Source organism: Xyrauchen texanus, chromosome 30 (assembly GCF_025860055.1).
Source record: "Xyrauchen texanus isolate HMW12.3.18 chromosome 30, RBS_HiC_50CHRs, whole genome shotgun sequence".
In the NCBI taxonomy this organism is placed as follows: Eukaryota; Metazoa; Chordata; class Actinopteri; order Cypriniformes; family Catostomidae; genus Xyrauchen; species Xyrauchen texanus.
The window spans coordinates 17,367,107-17,381,779 of record NC_068305.1 but is presented as its reverse complement, the minus strand read 5'-3'; the positions used below and the strand labels follow the sequence as shown (position 1 = coordinate 17,381,779).

The 14,673-nt window shown below is 37.2% G+C and overlaps 1 protein-coding gene across 1 annotated transcript; it reads left to right on the top strand.

Moving 5' to 3' along the window:
- Positions 1-8,724: 8,724 nt before the first annotated feature.
- On the top strand, positions 8,725-14,063 carry LOC127624388 (proteasome subunit alpha type-7). Its single transcript, XM_052099195.1, has 7 exons — positions 8,725-8,901; positions 10,779-10,905; positions 11,311-11,435; positions 12,519-12,641; positions 12,732-12,851; positions 12,962-13,024; positions 13,195-14,063. Exons 1-7 carry the CDS (start codon positions 8,800-8,802, stop codon positions 13,288-13,290), a joined length of 756 nt encoding a protein of 251 aa, XP_051955155.1. The 5' UTR covers positions 8,725-8,799; the 3' UTR covers positions 13,291-14,063.
- The last annotated feature ends 610 nt before the right edge of the window (positions 14,064-14,673 follow it).

Sequence of the window (14,673 nt, the reverse complement as noted above, 5' to 3'; positions counted from 1 at the left end):
AGTATTTGTAATAATTTTGAATGTTTATAACGAATAAAAATAATATTACTATGACAAATATAATATAACATGATATACACATAATGTACTATTATAAAAACACAGAGTTGTGAGAGTTTTCACCGAACTGGAGACGTCAGAATAAACACCATAGTAATGGCATCCTACCACACTACTCTTATTTCTGCCATAGTCTGACATAGTAGTAGTAGTAAGAATAGTATGTGAAGTATGCAATTGCGAATGCAGCTATGTGAACTACAACCCTCAAACTGCTGTCAGAATATCCACTGATAACACTTCTATATTGCACACTCTTTATCTTTTCCATTTTCATCTAACATCTTGATTTCACATCATTTATTTTAAATTTAGAATTTCAATAGCTCCATACTCATGTGACCTACTGACCTCAAACAAGTGTCAGAATGTCCACTGTCAGTCTTTGGGCCACTTCCTGTTTTTTTTATCAGAGGCACACATGGAGCAGTTGTTGGCTTTGTTGAACTCTGAAATCATAGGCATGAACTGAACATATGGTAATGTGCATAAAAATAAATAATGGTAACACTAAAGGGTGTGCAATATAGAAGGGTAGTCAATGGACATTCTGACCCTTGTTTGAGGTCAGCAGGTCACACAACCTAAGAGCTATTGAAATTAGAAAGAAAAACTAAAGGATGTGCAATATAGGAGTCAATGAACATTCTGACCCTTGTTTGAGGTCAGTAGGTCACATGATCAATGAGCTATTGAAATAAAAAATAAAAACTTTTATTTGAATGTAAAATCACTGTAGGTGGACGTTACACCTGGTTCACACATCCTCTGTGAGCGAGGTGTGAGCGCCGCATTTTCGTTTCGGTGCCCATATTAACAGATGACACCGTTTACACTGCAAGCTTGAGTTGCAAGATGAAGCGTCCTAGATGCAGCAGTGAGCGGATGGTTTCGTTGTTGAGCCTATTTTTGCTGCACGGCTCCCTCTGTGCTCAGCATGCAAGTAAACTCAATAAAATAACATAAAAAAAGGAAAGAATTAATAAACTGCCGGACCTTTTGCCATTCTGTGTATACAGGTGTACAGTATAGACACAACATTAGCCAATCACAGCACGAGACGCGGCACCACCCCCGGTCAACAAATTTGGGGGCGAACACATGCTACTGGGTCCTTGAATAACATATAACGTGCCAGTAAAGGCAGCCAGTTGAGTTTCTGGTGCCCCCCTAGGAAGTTGGTTCCCTATGCAAACTGCATATTATGCGATGGTGCTGATTACCAGCTAATAACCTGCTGCTGTCTCCAAGGTTCTGTCACAGTGTCTCTGTTTGATGCACTAGCCAATGCAGAAGTTGGAGACATTGCTGGAACCCTGCAGGTAATCTACACTGTCCATTTCATCTCACTGGTTACAATTGTGACCAGGGTCTAAAAGAAGTTGTTGATGTATTTTACACATAGCTGTCAATTGTAAATGACAGTGCAGACTTTTTTGCACGGGTGGTGCAAATAGTCACATGACCAGAGCTATTTAATTCCACTCTGGAAACATTATGTCTGTCAAAACTCCATAAAAAGAAGCGAATCATGTCATAATGCACTTACAACTACCATATTTTGTACATCATTTGAATTGAGTTGTGTTCATTTTCTGTTGTTCAACTCTGTTGGTGGTTTTGTGTGGATGACTGAAAAATACATCTGGATAAAGCATATTTTGTCCACTCATGTTTATAAAAATATTGTGATTTATCATTATTAACTACAAACAATTATGGGATTAATCATGATAAAATATTTGAATCGTTTGACAACCCTAATATATGTGTGTGTGTGTGTGTGTGTGTATTTATTCATACACACACATACAGTATATTAGGGTTGTCAAACAATTCAAATATTTAATCACGATTAATCTAATCTCTCTCTCACACACACACACACACACACACACACACACACACACACACACACACACACACACACACACACACACACACACACACATTTAAATTTAACTTATGCAATTACATTTTGTGAAAATACTTTATGTTTTTGCACCCCTTCAAATTAATTTTTGAAATTGTGTGCATGTGTTTTGTTTTGCTTTCATAAATTCACAGTCTGCCCACCTTTACAGACACCACTACACCACTGGCTGGTACCTGTACAATGTCACAGTCATTATTAATGCAAAATGATATACTTCGACCTGAAGGCTTTTCTGGCCCAACCACAAATGCAAAACAAAACTTTAAGACAATAAATCAAGAGGAAGTAACAATAGATGAAAATAAAATAAACAGGATTACAAACAAACTCAAGGTCACAATATTCAAAGAAATGACCAGTACAAATAAAATCCAACTAGCTAAAAATAAATAATTAAAGCAGAAAGTAAAAGATGAAAGTTATTCAATAATAGTGGTAAACAAGACAAATACACAGAATAACCACAACATTAAAACCACCTGCCAAATATTGCGTAGGTCCCCTTCATGCCAACAAAACAGCGCCAACCTGCATCTCAGAATAGCATTCAGAGGTGATATCCTTCTCAATACAATTGTAAATAGCGGTTATCTGAGTTACCGTAGACTTTGTCAGCTTAAGACAGTCTGGACATTCTCTGTTGTCCTCTCTCATCAACAAGGTGTTTCCATCCACAGAACTGACCTTCACTTGATTTTTTTTGTTCTTGGCACCATTAGGAATAAATACTAGAGACTGATGTGTGTGAAAATCCCAGAAGATCAGCAGTTACAGAAATACTCAAACCAGCCCGTCTGTCACCAACAATCATACATGCGATTATCTAATCAGCCAATCGTGTGGAAGCAGTGCAATGCATAAAATCATGCAGATGCGGGTCAGGAGATTCAGTTAATGTTCACATCAACCATCAGAATGGGAAAAATTTGATCTCAGTGATTTGGACCATGGCATGATTGTTGCCAGATGGGCTGGTTTGAGTATTTCTGTAACTGCTGATCTCCTGAGATTTTCATGCACAACAGTCTCTAGAATTTACTCAGAATGGTGCCAAAAACATCCAGTGAGCAGCAGAGAGGTCAACAGGGAATGACCAGACATTCAAAATGACAAAGTCTACAGTAACTCAGATAACCGCTCTGTTCAATAGTGGTGAGAAGAATACCATCTCAGATTGCTATTCTGAGATGTGAGTTGGTGCTGTTTTGGCAGCACGAGGGGAACCTACACAATATTAGGCAGGTGGTTTTAATGTTGTAGCTGATCAGGTTAGCTTATTTAGTAGTGAAATAGAGATAAGTGGAACAAGTAGTTTACGCCAAGGCAAAATAGCAGCATCACTGTCACATAGGTAGCTAATTTGAAGTTTAGGCACATGACTGCCAACCAGCGGTGTAGCCTACGTCACACCCTACCATTTCCCAAAAGTATCATCGCAATGTAGAACAGAGGCTTTAGAGCCAAATGGGACCAGCAGTTCAGACTGACTACTCTGTGAAGAAGTGCAGAGCAGCTTCCAGCAGAGGCATAACTATAGCAATCACACTTTTGGAACTGGAGAAATGAGGTGTAAAGGGGCACAATTCTGGTACAAAAGAACAGACAATTATTCTGAGCATACTGATCTCCCAATGTGTTTGCTTGAGCCTAATATGCCTGTGCATTGATGACTGATTGCTAACATGTGTGCGGAGGAGGGAATCATAAAGAGGGGGAAAAAAGATAATTGAAGGGTCAGACATAAATTACTTTATTACCACCACTCTGGAACTTGAGGGGTGAAGGCTGGAGGAGCTGAACACGCAGTGCCAGCTGATACCTGAGCCCTGCATGGATCTAGAATTGGGGCAGAGCGTCAAGTAGAAGTTTTTTCTGCCGAGAAAGGAGGGAAGAAAGAGAGGAATAATGGAAAGAAAATGAACCTAAATAAACCATGATGCACAACAGCCAAAAAACAATAGAAGAACTTTATTACCACACATACCTAAAGAGCATTCTGTTTTACCGGCTGATAAGTGCCGCCTCCATCAAATGCAGTATGTACAATAGTCTGACATTATGAGATTTCAGAAGCAGCTTCTGTGTTTTGTAATGAATCAGTTAGTCAATGATATAATGACTCACTAATAATAACATTAAAGATGTCACCAACTACTAAAGTAAATATGCAATCTTTAGAAATGTTCACTGAAATCAACATGAATAATGAATCCAAATCCCCCACCCATATTAGGAAAGCTACTGACACAGACAAGTGGAGTAAAAACAAGAAGCATCTCAGTGCTGTTGAACTTTATATCATATAAGCACTCAGATTCGAGGACTGGAACTAACTGTTGCATAAGAAACTTTTTTGTCTTACATTTTTAATAAATACTGCTTTTATTTCTTTCAAAGCAAACGGAATGGCACAACATTTATAATCTTCTCTATGTCTAGAATATACCATCAAACATATGGCACTGTCTTAATGAAATCATCAGAAGAACATCCCCATTCATAATGACACCTCATTTTAATTTCTCTGTGGAAACGTTAGTTATGAGCCACCCTGTTGGATGGGCTTTGCAGTGGGGAACGTTGATTAGAAAGCTATAAACCTTTGGGAGTCTGCTCAGCAATTGCATGTTTCTAATGAGTTTTGAATTAGCTGCTGAGACACTTGCCTGTGAATAAAGATAGGGTGTAAGCCACAGCACCATAACAAATCGTTCATGTTCTCAGTTGCCACCATGAACGCTATGGGTCATTTGGTTTAAGTTGGCATGCGTGTGCGTATAGGTTTAGTGTGACTTATCTTGGCTTTATGAATCTATTAAAATGTAACAAAGAGAACTAAAACTCAACTAAAAGAGTATAGAGTACAAAGCCATTTGAGAATGTATATGTATGTGTGGCCTATAGTGTAGCTGTAAATAGAGAGTATTGACATGCAAAAGCAACCTTTGCACAAAGGAAATCCTCAAGGAAATAATGCATCAGCCAATCAGAGCATCTCAAGGGAAGAGAGCTGTTACTTCTGACTCATATCCTCAAGCATCCGCTTGTTTTATTAGATTGTTCTAAAACAAATAGTTTGCTGTGAATCACCAACAAGTCAATTATTTCCCTTGATTGTGCTTTGATTGATTCACTTTATAAAATATTTGTATATTTGAGACCCTGAGAGAGAGAGAGAGAGAGAGCAACAGGAAGACGGACGCTAAATTTTCAGTTTTTCCTTTGAGAATTAAGTTTAAAATCAACTACTTTTCCATCCTAAAATGTTTCCAGAACAATATATTCAGCATGTTCACTGTTAGTCCAAAAAGTACAACAGTTTAAAGGAATAGTGGAAAATTGTCTCATAATTTACTCATCCTCATGCCATTCCAGATGTGTATGCTTTTTCTTTTCTCTGGAACACAAAGAACAAAAAGGACTTAAACATTGATCTGTTTCTCAACAACACTGTCAGAGAAAATTGCCAAAATGGTATCTTTAGGGGTACAATAGTTGTCACTGGGGCAGTACCATCAAAGGAACACTGACTGTAACCTTTATTTGTTAATCGTAACATATTTTCACCTTAACTGTTCCGAAAGGGTATATTTGTATCCTAATTGTCTAACATGTCCCTAAAAGGTACATATAAGTACCTGAAGGTGTAAAAATGTACAGTGAGTGTACCTTTGAGGGTACTGCCCCAGTGATGTGCTGTTGTACCCCTAAAGGTACACGTTTTGCTAATTTATTTTCTGACAGTGCACACCTATCATATCACTTTTGAAGACATGGATTTAGCCATTGGAGTCATTTGGATTTATTTTTTTTGCAGCCTTTATGTGCTTTTTGGAGCTTCAAGGCTTTGGTCACCATTCACTTGCATTGTATAGACCTACAAAGCTGAGATATTCTTCTAAGAAATCTTAATTTGTGTTCTGCAGAAGAAAGAAAGTCATACACATCTGGGATGAAATGAGGGTGAGTAAATGATGAGAGAATTTACATTTTTGAGTGAACTATTCTTTTAAGACCTACAGGATGTAGCATCAGAGATAGAGGGGTATTAGCAATGCTTAAAAAAAAATATTATTCCTCCTGAGATGTCATAACAAAATCCAATAGAGGGTGCTCAAGAGAGACAAACTGATTATCCACACAATCTGTAGAGGATGCAGTCTCATGGGTCAGTTATCTTTATGAACATTTTACTGCCGGTATATCTCAAGAAAATCTCACATCAGTGTTTCTGTAATGGAGGAAGTAAAAGTCAAGATGTTGTAACTGGGTCGTGCAGTACGAAAAGTACATTCTACCTGCAGAAGAGGACATTTTTCTTTGTAACTGACCCCCTGAAACTCTTCAGGGTCTTAGGGCCACACTAAACCTGGATAACACAGTCACCTCCATATTGAGTATTATTGAAAAATGTGATACAGATTATATTATAAATTTTTTTTTAATCAATACTCAATTTAACTTTGGCTTGACAAATTGAGCAAACCCTCACATGCAAATACCGCAGCAGATTGTGACAGAAACACAGGTGAAAGCCTGTCTTCCTGCAAAATACCCAGAAAACTCATTTTCTTACAGACACGCAGCAATACACTTTTCTATATAGCCGCTACCACCTGGTTTACCTCAGAACAGTTGTGAAGTTGTTTGCTGGGTTACACTTGTTCAGAGACCTCATGTCCACACAGGTGACTCCCATAAGAAAAGAGGTTGTGAGCATTAGCGAGCACTACAGAAGGTCCTCATTAGCTTGGTTTAAGGGAATACACAGCTAAGGAATACTTGTGGGTGGGCATTTCTGTCTCTTTGAACACTGCTCCATGGTCTCTGTACACAAACCCCAGTATTCCCAGTTGCATCATATTTAGTTTAATGTATTCTTATTTGTTGATTTTAATTAAAAGGACATTTTTAATAAGGTACGGGAGACTTGTGGTCTGTTCTCTGCAGGTTTACGTGCTCTTGATGAAGCATTGATGAGAGGTTTGGTGGCACCAAAATGGCCTTTGAAGTTCAGGCATGAAAGTGTTGGAAGGGACTTCTAGAGGTGCTTGTCAAATACACCATGCTGTCTTCCATTTGTTAAAAAATGTTGAAGGCTTACAGTATATGAAATCAAAGTGAAAAAAACAGTCAGCTGGCTGAAAAGATCTGGAGTGGCATTGACGGAACAAAATGTCTCAATCAGATTTGTAGCTTCTTTCAGTAATAACTTAGATATTACTGAAAAGATATTCATATTTAAATGCATTTATACACAGTACATAAAATGCTTTAAGAAGTAGGCTATTTAACACTTGATAGACAAGTAATATAAGCAGGCACATAGTTTATGATTTAAACTATAGTTCATTGCTACTAAATTGGAGTAGCCAATCCCAATGGGCTGTATTTTTGTGGCAGATTATTGGTAAGCACTTTGTAATACAATATTTTTCACAAAACACATCATGATTTATGATATTAGGCTTCTGTTATAAAAGGAACTTCATAAACTGGGATTCAAAATGATAACAATGCATTTATAATAAGGCCATTGTTAAAGGGATTGTTCACCCCAAAATAAAAATCCTCTCATTGTTTACTCATCCTCATGCCATCCCAGATGTGTCTCACTTTCTTTCTTCTGCAGAACAGAAATTAAGATTTTTAAAAGAATATTTCAGCTCTGTATGTCCATGAAATGCAAGTGAATATGTGCCAAAATCCACATAAAGGCAGCATAAAAGTAACCCATACAACTCCAGTGGTTAAATCCATGTCTTCAGGCATGATTTGGTAGGCGTGTGTGAGATTGTTTTGGTCAAAAATTATCCTCCCTGCTCAGTAGGGTGTGATATACCGGAAGAATGTGAATCACCAAAAACACAATAAGAACAATGAGAAAGTGAAGTGGAGATTAACTGAGCAGGGAGAATAATTTGTAGACTTAAATAATTATCTGTTTCTCACCCACACATATCATATTGCTTCTGAATATATGGATTTAACCATAGTCATCTGGTGTACCTTTATGTTGTCTATGTGGATTTTGGAGCTTCAAAATTTGGTAAATTGAGCTGAGATATTCTTATAAAAATGTTTGTTTGTGTTCTGCAGAAGATAGAAAGTCATACACATCTGGGATGGCATGAGGGTGAGTAAATGTTGAGATAATTAAAATATTTGGGTGAACATTCCCTTTAAGTTTACAGATGAGACTGATTTATTGTTGTCATGCTTTTTCTTTTTTCTTTGTCAGTAATTTAATTTACATCATAAATATATAACTAAAACGGTATAACTATTGTTGTATTAAAATAACTATATACATTTTTTATATTACATTTAAAAATATTTTCTTAGTACATTTGTATTTATACATGCAGTACAGTTTGCAGATGACTAGTAATGGTTTATTGTTGTCTTTTTCATTTTTATTTGTCAGTAGTTTAATTTATAGCCTAATTTAACTCATATTGTACATATAATTAAATAAATAAACACAATCAAATTAAAATGAATGAATACAAAATGTGCCTATTTTTTTTATTTACGCATTGTTATTTTGGCAAAATAAAATTAATAAAACTTAAAAATAAGTATTTTTTTTTTTCATGACAGATTACTCCATTCAATTTTATGGAATCTTTATTATGAAATTGTACAAAAAATGCACGTGTTGGACTACAATTTCTGCCTACAAGTCCCATTTTCAATGTGTGTCGCTCGCGCATGCGCATTTAATTTCGAAACCACTGGCGCTACGGGACGACTGAAAACTATTTCCTTCTCATTCGTTCTCTTCTATATAGTGTGCAGAAATGGCTGCTAGATATGACCGAGCTATAACAGTCTTTTCTCCTGATGGTCACCTGTTCCAGGTGGAATATGCTCAGGAAGCCGTGAAGAAGGGCTCCACAGCTGTGAGTGTATTTACATGAAAACATGAGCAGCAGCTTTAGCATGCTGGCTAACGGCTACACCAGGAACAGACTAATAGCTAATTAATCGAGAATTATGGCGAACAACTGCTGGATAGATGAAAAAATACTGTTACTGAATTTGATTGTTAGTTAGCAATCGGAGAAGTTGACTTTATTGGTAGCCGTTTTTATTAATGGGATGCTAAGCGTGACTTGCATGTTGTGGCTAATATTAGCATGGGTTATCCAAGCTTAGATATTTAACTAGCCGTATCATTTGATCTGCATAGTTATTATCATAACACATACTTTAAATCCTACACAAGTACACTGCTACATTAAATTAAATAATAAGTTAACTTGGATGTATTAATAATCTGGCGTGTCAACTAATCAATTAAATTACAAAGGTCCATGAAACTTTTCTAGGTACATTTTAAACTTAAAGGCTGTTATAAAATATTCAGAACACTTTAGTCTCCATATTTCAGGTCAAATAAACGAATTAGTTTCCATTAGTTAATTACGTATTACGGCAGTTCATACTCGGACTGCTGTGTAATGACCCAGAGTTCCAGTAGAGGACGATGCGCACCTATACTTCAGGATTTTATATTATAACTACAAGTTTTGTATTCAACACTGAATTGTGATTGTGAAAAGTTTGGAATAATGTACAGATGTTGCTCTTATGGAAAGAAATTGGTAATTTTATTCATTTTTATTTATAAAGTGCCATTCAACTGATCACAATTTTTTGTCAGTGCATTAATAACGTGAAAAATTCCTTTGTCCTTTGTTTTTCAAAAATAATAAATACAATTCAGAAGTTCTTAAACTACAAAGAGTTTCACAAAAAAATCCTCCACATGCAGCAATGACAGATTTACAGATCCTTGACATTCAAGCTGTCAGTTTGTCCAGATACTCAGGTGACATTTCACTCCACACTTCCTGTAGCACTTGCCATAGATGTGTCTGTCTTGTCGGGCACTTCTCATGCACCTTACAGTCTAGCTGATGCCACAAAAGATCAATGGGTTTAAGATCCATAACACTCGTTTCCAATTATCTGTTGACCAATGTCTGTGTGTGTCTTTGCCCACTCTAGCCTTTTCTTTTTCTGTTTTAAAAGTGGATTTTCTTATCAATTCTTCCCATAAGACCTGCACCCCTGAGTCTTCTCTTTACTGTTGAACATGAAACTGGTGTTGAGCAGGTAGAATTCAATAATGCTGTCAGCTGAGGACATGTGAGGTGTCTATTCCTCAAACTAGAGACTCTGATGTACTTATCCTCTTGTTTAGTTGTACATCTGACCTTCCACATCTCTTTCTGTCCTTGTTAGAGCCAGTTGTCCTTTGTCTTTGAATGAAGTCTTCAGTTATTTGGCCATTTCAAGCATTGTGTAGCCTTCATTCCTCAAAACAATGATTGACTGAAAAGTTTCGAGAGAAAGGTGTTTCTTTGATTTTGCCATTTTTTACCTAATATTGACCTTAAGACATGCTGGTCTATTGCATACTGTGGCAACTCAAAAACAAACACAAAGACAATGTTAAGGTTCATTTAACAAACCAAATAGATTTTTTTAGCAGTGTTTGATATAATGGCGAGTGATAATATGACTTTTTAAAAATAGTGATGGTGCTGTTTTTCCATCAGTAATGTCCTGACTATACTCTGTGATCAGTTGAATGCCATTTTGGTGAATTAAAGTACCAATTTCCTTACGAAACCACAAGATCTGTACATTATTCCAAACTTTTGGCCACCAATGTATATTTTTTGTGTATAAAAACGTTGCTAAATTGTAAATACATAAACATATGTTTAAAACACGTTTTTTTTTTTTTATTTAATTCTTTTTATTTGAGGTTGGAATCAGGGGGAAGGACATTGTTGTTCTGGGTGTTGAGAAGAAGTCAGTGGCAAAGCTTCAGGAAGAGAGGACAGTGAGGAAGATCTGTGCTCTAGATGAGCATGTGTGCATGGCCTTTGCAGGTAAACCTCATGTTTCTACACCCTGAATTGTGGTTATAATCAAGGACACATTGTAAGCTGTAAGGTATTTCCATTTTCTCGTGGAAAACATGACATTTCAGCAGTGTTAAATTCTGTAAAGAAATATAACTAATCATCTTCAACACTGTGATATTCTAAACATTGTAATGGAAAACAGTTAAAAATTGTCTGCTTGTGCAGCAGTTAAAAAAAATATTATTTTTTTCATCAATTTCCATTTACAAATTGGTTTCTTACTAATGTAACTGAACTGTATAAAGGCAGCATTGGCAACTGTATAAAGGTTCCTTAGGGCAGCATTGTACTGCAGAACATTCATGATGTCTTAACATTTTAAGCTTGTTTTTACATTTAAAGTGATGTACATAAATCTGCTTTGTCTAGGTCTTACTGCAGATGCCAGGATTGTCATCAACAGAGCAAGAGTAGAGTGCCAGAGTCACAGACTCACAGTGGAAGACCCAGTAACTGTTGAGTACATCACCCGCTACATCGCCACACTCAAACAGGTAACATTTTTTACTACTATTCACAAACACACCTTGGCATTAGGTGGTAAGGAAAATATCCCCCCAAAATTAAAATTCTCTCATATTTTTTCACCCTAATGCCATCCCAGATGTATGACTTACATTCAAAGAATTTCTCAGCTCTGTTGATTCATACAATGCAAGTGAATCGTGACCAGAACTTTGAAGCTCCATAAAGCACATAAAAGCAGCCTAAAAGTTATCCATATGATTCCAGTGATTTAATCCATGTCTTCATAAGAGATCCAATTGCTTTTGGGGGAGAACAGACCAAAATGTAACTCCTTTTTCACTCTACATCTTGACATCCGCAGTCTCCTTTTTAAGCTCGATTACATATACTATTGCCCAATCTAGCGCTCCACGCATGCGTCAAAGGCAAGGAAGGGTATTCGATCTTGAATTCATTGTGCCTTGAGACTGCAATAGCAAGATGCACAGTGAAAAAGGAATTACATTTTGGTTTGTTCTCAACCGAAAGAATGGATCACTTCAGAAGACATTAATTAAACAACTGGAATCATATGGATTACTTGTATGCTGCTTTTATGTGCTTTTTAGAGCTTCAAAGTTATAGCCACCCTTAACTTGTATTGCATTGCCTGAGCTTGCTTCAGAGCTGATAAATTGTTTTAAAAATCTTTCTGTTTTGCAAAAGAAATTCATACACATCTTGGATGGCATGAGGTTGAGGAAATGATGTGTGAATTTTCATTTTTGGGTGAACTGTCCCTTTAAACATGGACGCAATAAGACAGAGAGAGTCTTATTATTGTATGTTGCTACTTTTATTTGGTTGTTAAAAAATTTATCGCATTTCTTTCTGTAATCCTTCTTCATAGTCAAGTCATAGCTGTATGGGAAGCCAAAATAATATTTAAAAAAAAGGTTATATGTTAATTCAGTGTTGTATAATGTACTGTTATATCTATCAGATATCATTAAAAATTGTATGTCAAAAAGGATCCCGATTTTGTTGCTTTCCAGAAAGCCTCTTTTGGACATGTCTAGTAATCTCGCTGCAGTGTTATTTCCATTTATTGCACTTTGCTTATTCAACAGCGTTACACTCAAAGCAATGGACGTAGACCCTTTGGTATCTCTGCCCTGATTGTTGGCTTCGACTATGATGGGACGCCACGTCTATATCAGACAGACCCCTCTGGAACATACCATGCATGGAAGGTTAGTAGGAAGCATTTACACTGTAAAAAGCTTACGTTTCTGTAACTCATTTTGTGAGCGTTTTCACCCTCTTCTCACCTGTGTCACCAGGCAAATGCGATTGGGCGCAGTGCAAAGACAGTCAGGGAGTTTTTGGAGAAAAACTACACAGATGAAGCCATCGCTAGTGATAACGATGCCATCAAATTGGCCATCAAAGCCTTACTAGAGGTACCCACTATGCTACCACAGTTACGTGCATGCAAAATACACTCATGTTGCATAGCTGACAGGATGCAACATGTTTGCTGGTGTAAATGTAGATGATCTGTGCTACACAGGTTGTGCAATCAGGGGGTAAGAATATCGAGCTGGCTGTGATCCGGAGAAACCAGCCCCTAAAGGTAATAATTTTGTTTTTTACATAAATTTGTTTACTGTTGGCTCGATGCAAAATTATTTTCATCCATTTAATGTGGAAACAGTCATTTGTTCAAAACATATGACCTGTCATTCATTTGCTCAGCAGTCAGTCACATGACAGATTTGGTGCACCCCTCTCTCCTTCTCCCAGATTCTAGAGTCCAAAGAGATCGAGACGCTGGTCGCCGAAATCGAAAAGGAGAAAGAGGAGGAGGCTGAGAAGAAAAAGCAAAAGAAGTCTTCATAAATCACTGTCAAAGAATCAGTAGCTCCTCTCAGTTTTGTTTATATGGGCAGAAGCACTTGGCTCAGGCTCACACTGTATCCGCCTGTCGTCCGTCAAGAGCACAGTCTCTCAGACTTCTAGTGAACATATTGTTCCTGTAACATCCTGAAAAGGTTTGATAAGTGTTGACATTTTTTTTTAAATGTTTCATTCTTGAAAAAAAAAAGAACTTTTTAAAGGATAGATCATGTAAAAATGAAAATTCCACCATATTTAGTCACCCCCATGTTCTTCCAAACTCGTATGACTTTCCTTCCACGGAACACAAAATGAGGGATGTTTGCCAGAATGTTAGCCCCAATTACTGTTCACTTTCATTGCATCTTTGTTTTTCCATACGATGAAAGTAAATGGTGACTGAGGATATCATACTGCTTAACATCTCCTTTTGTGTTCCATAGAAGAAAGTCATACAGGTATAGAGCTACACAAAGGTGAGTAAATGAATAATTTTCCTTTTTGGGTGAACTATCCTAAAAACTATTCCATTTCAGGGTTAGGGTGAATTGGACCTCATAACTGTACTTTATTCGTAAAGCATGCATAGCGGGCAGCATGCAAGTCTTTTTCACACTTCTGTGAAGCTGCTCTCTACTACAACTGAGAATTCTGGGGGAGTGTGCTCTGAATGACGTTTCCTAATAAACTATTATGGTTTGTATCCATGGCCTGTTTGGTTTTCATTGATGTGATGAAGTAATTCAAGCTGTTCTGCATAAGAGAAGTTTTGGAGCAGCTAATTCTGGATGGAAAATGACTATGTCTCTGTACCCATGTGTATGGATTGAGACAAAGCCTCAGATAACATTAAAACATCTTTCCTTTTATGAGCACGCCCATGCATAATAACAGTGTAAATTACCTCTGTCTTCCTCCATTTGACGTGCTGTCAGAGGGACGGAAACCTAGAACTCGCACATACTCTCTGTCTGTGCCTTTGATCTGAGGCAGTTAGCAGCACATGCAGCTGGTGATACAATCAATAATTAATTAATTGAACTGAAGAGCTGCAGTTTGGAAAAATTTCAGTGGCTCCTCATTTCAGTTCCGTTTGCACAAAGTGTTTATGCATTAGTCAGCATGCAGGACCGGGAAATGCTGATGTCAAACGTCCTTGATGGAAAGACTGACCGGTGAACCTCATTGTGAGTTAGTGTGTTTTAATGCATAAAACCTGCCTGTTTATTTTCAAAAATGCACATTGTATGCCTTATCTGTGCTTAAAAAGCAATCTCCGCTACATTCACTGACTTTGGTAAGCCTGTATTCACATACGAGGCTCTGTACCTCCTGAATATCATGCGCACACACTCTCTGTGGGGACTGTGAATGCTGCAGGCGTAT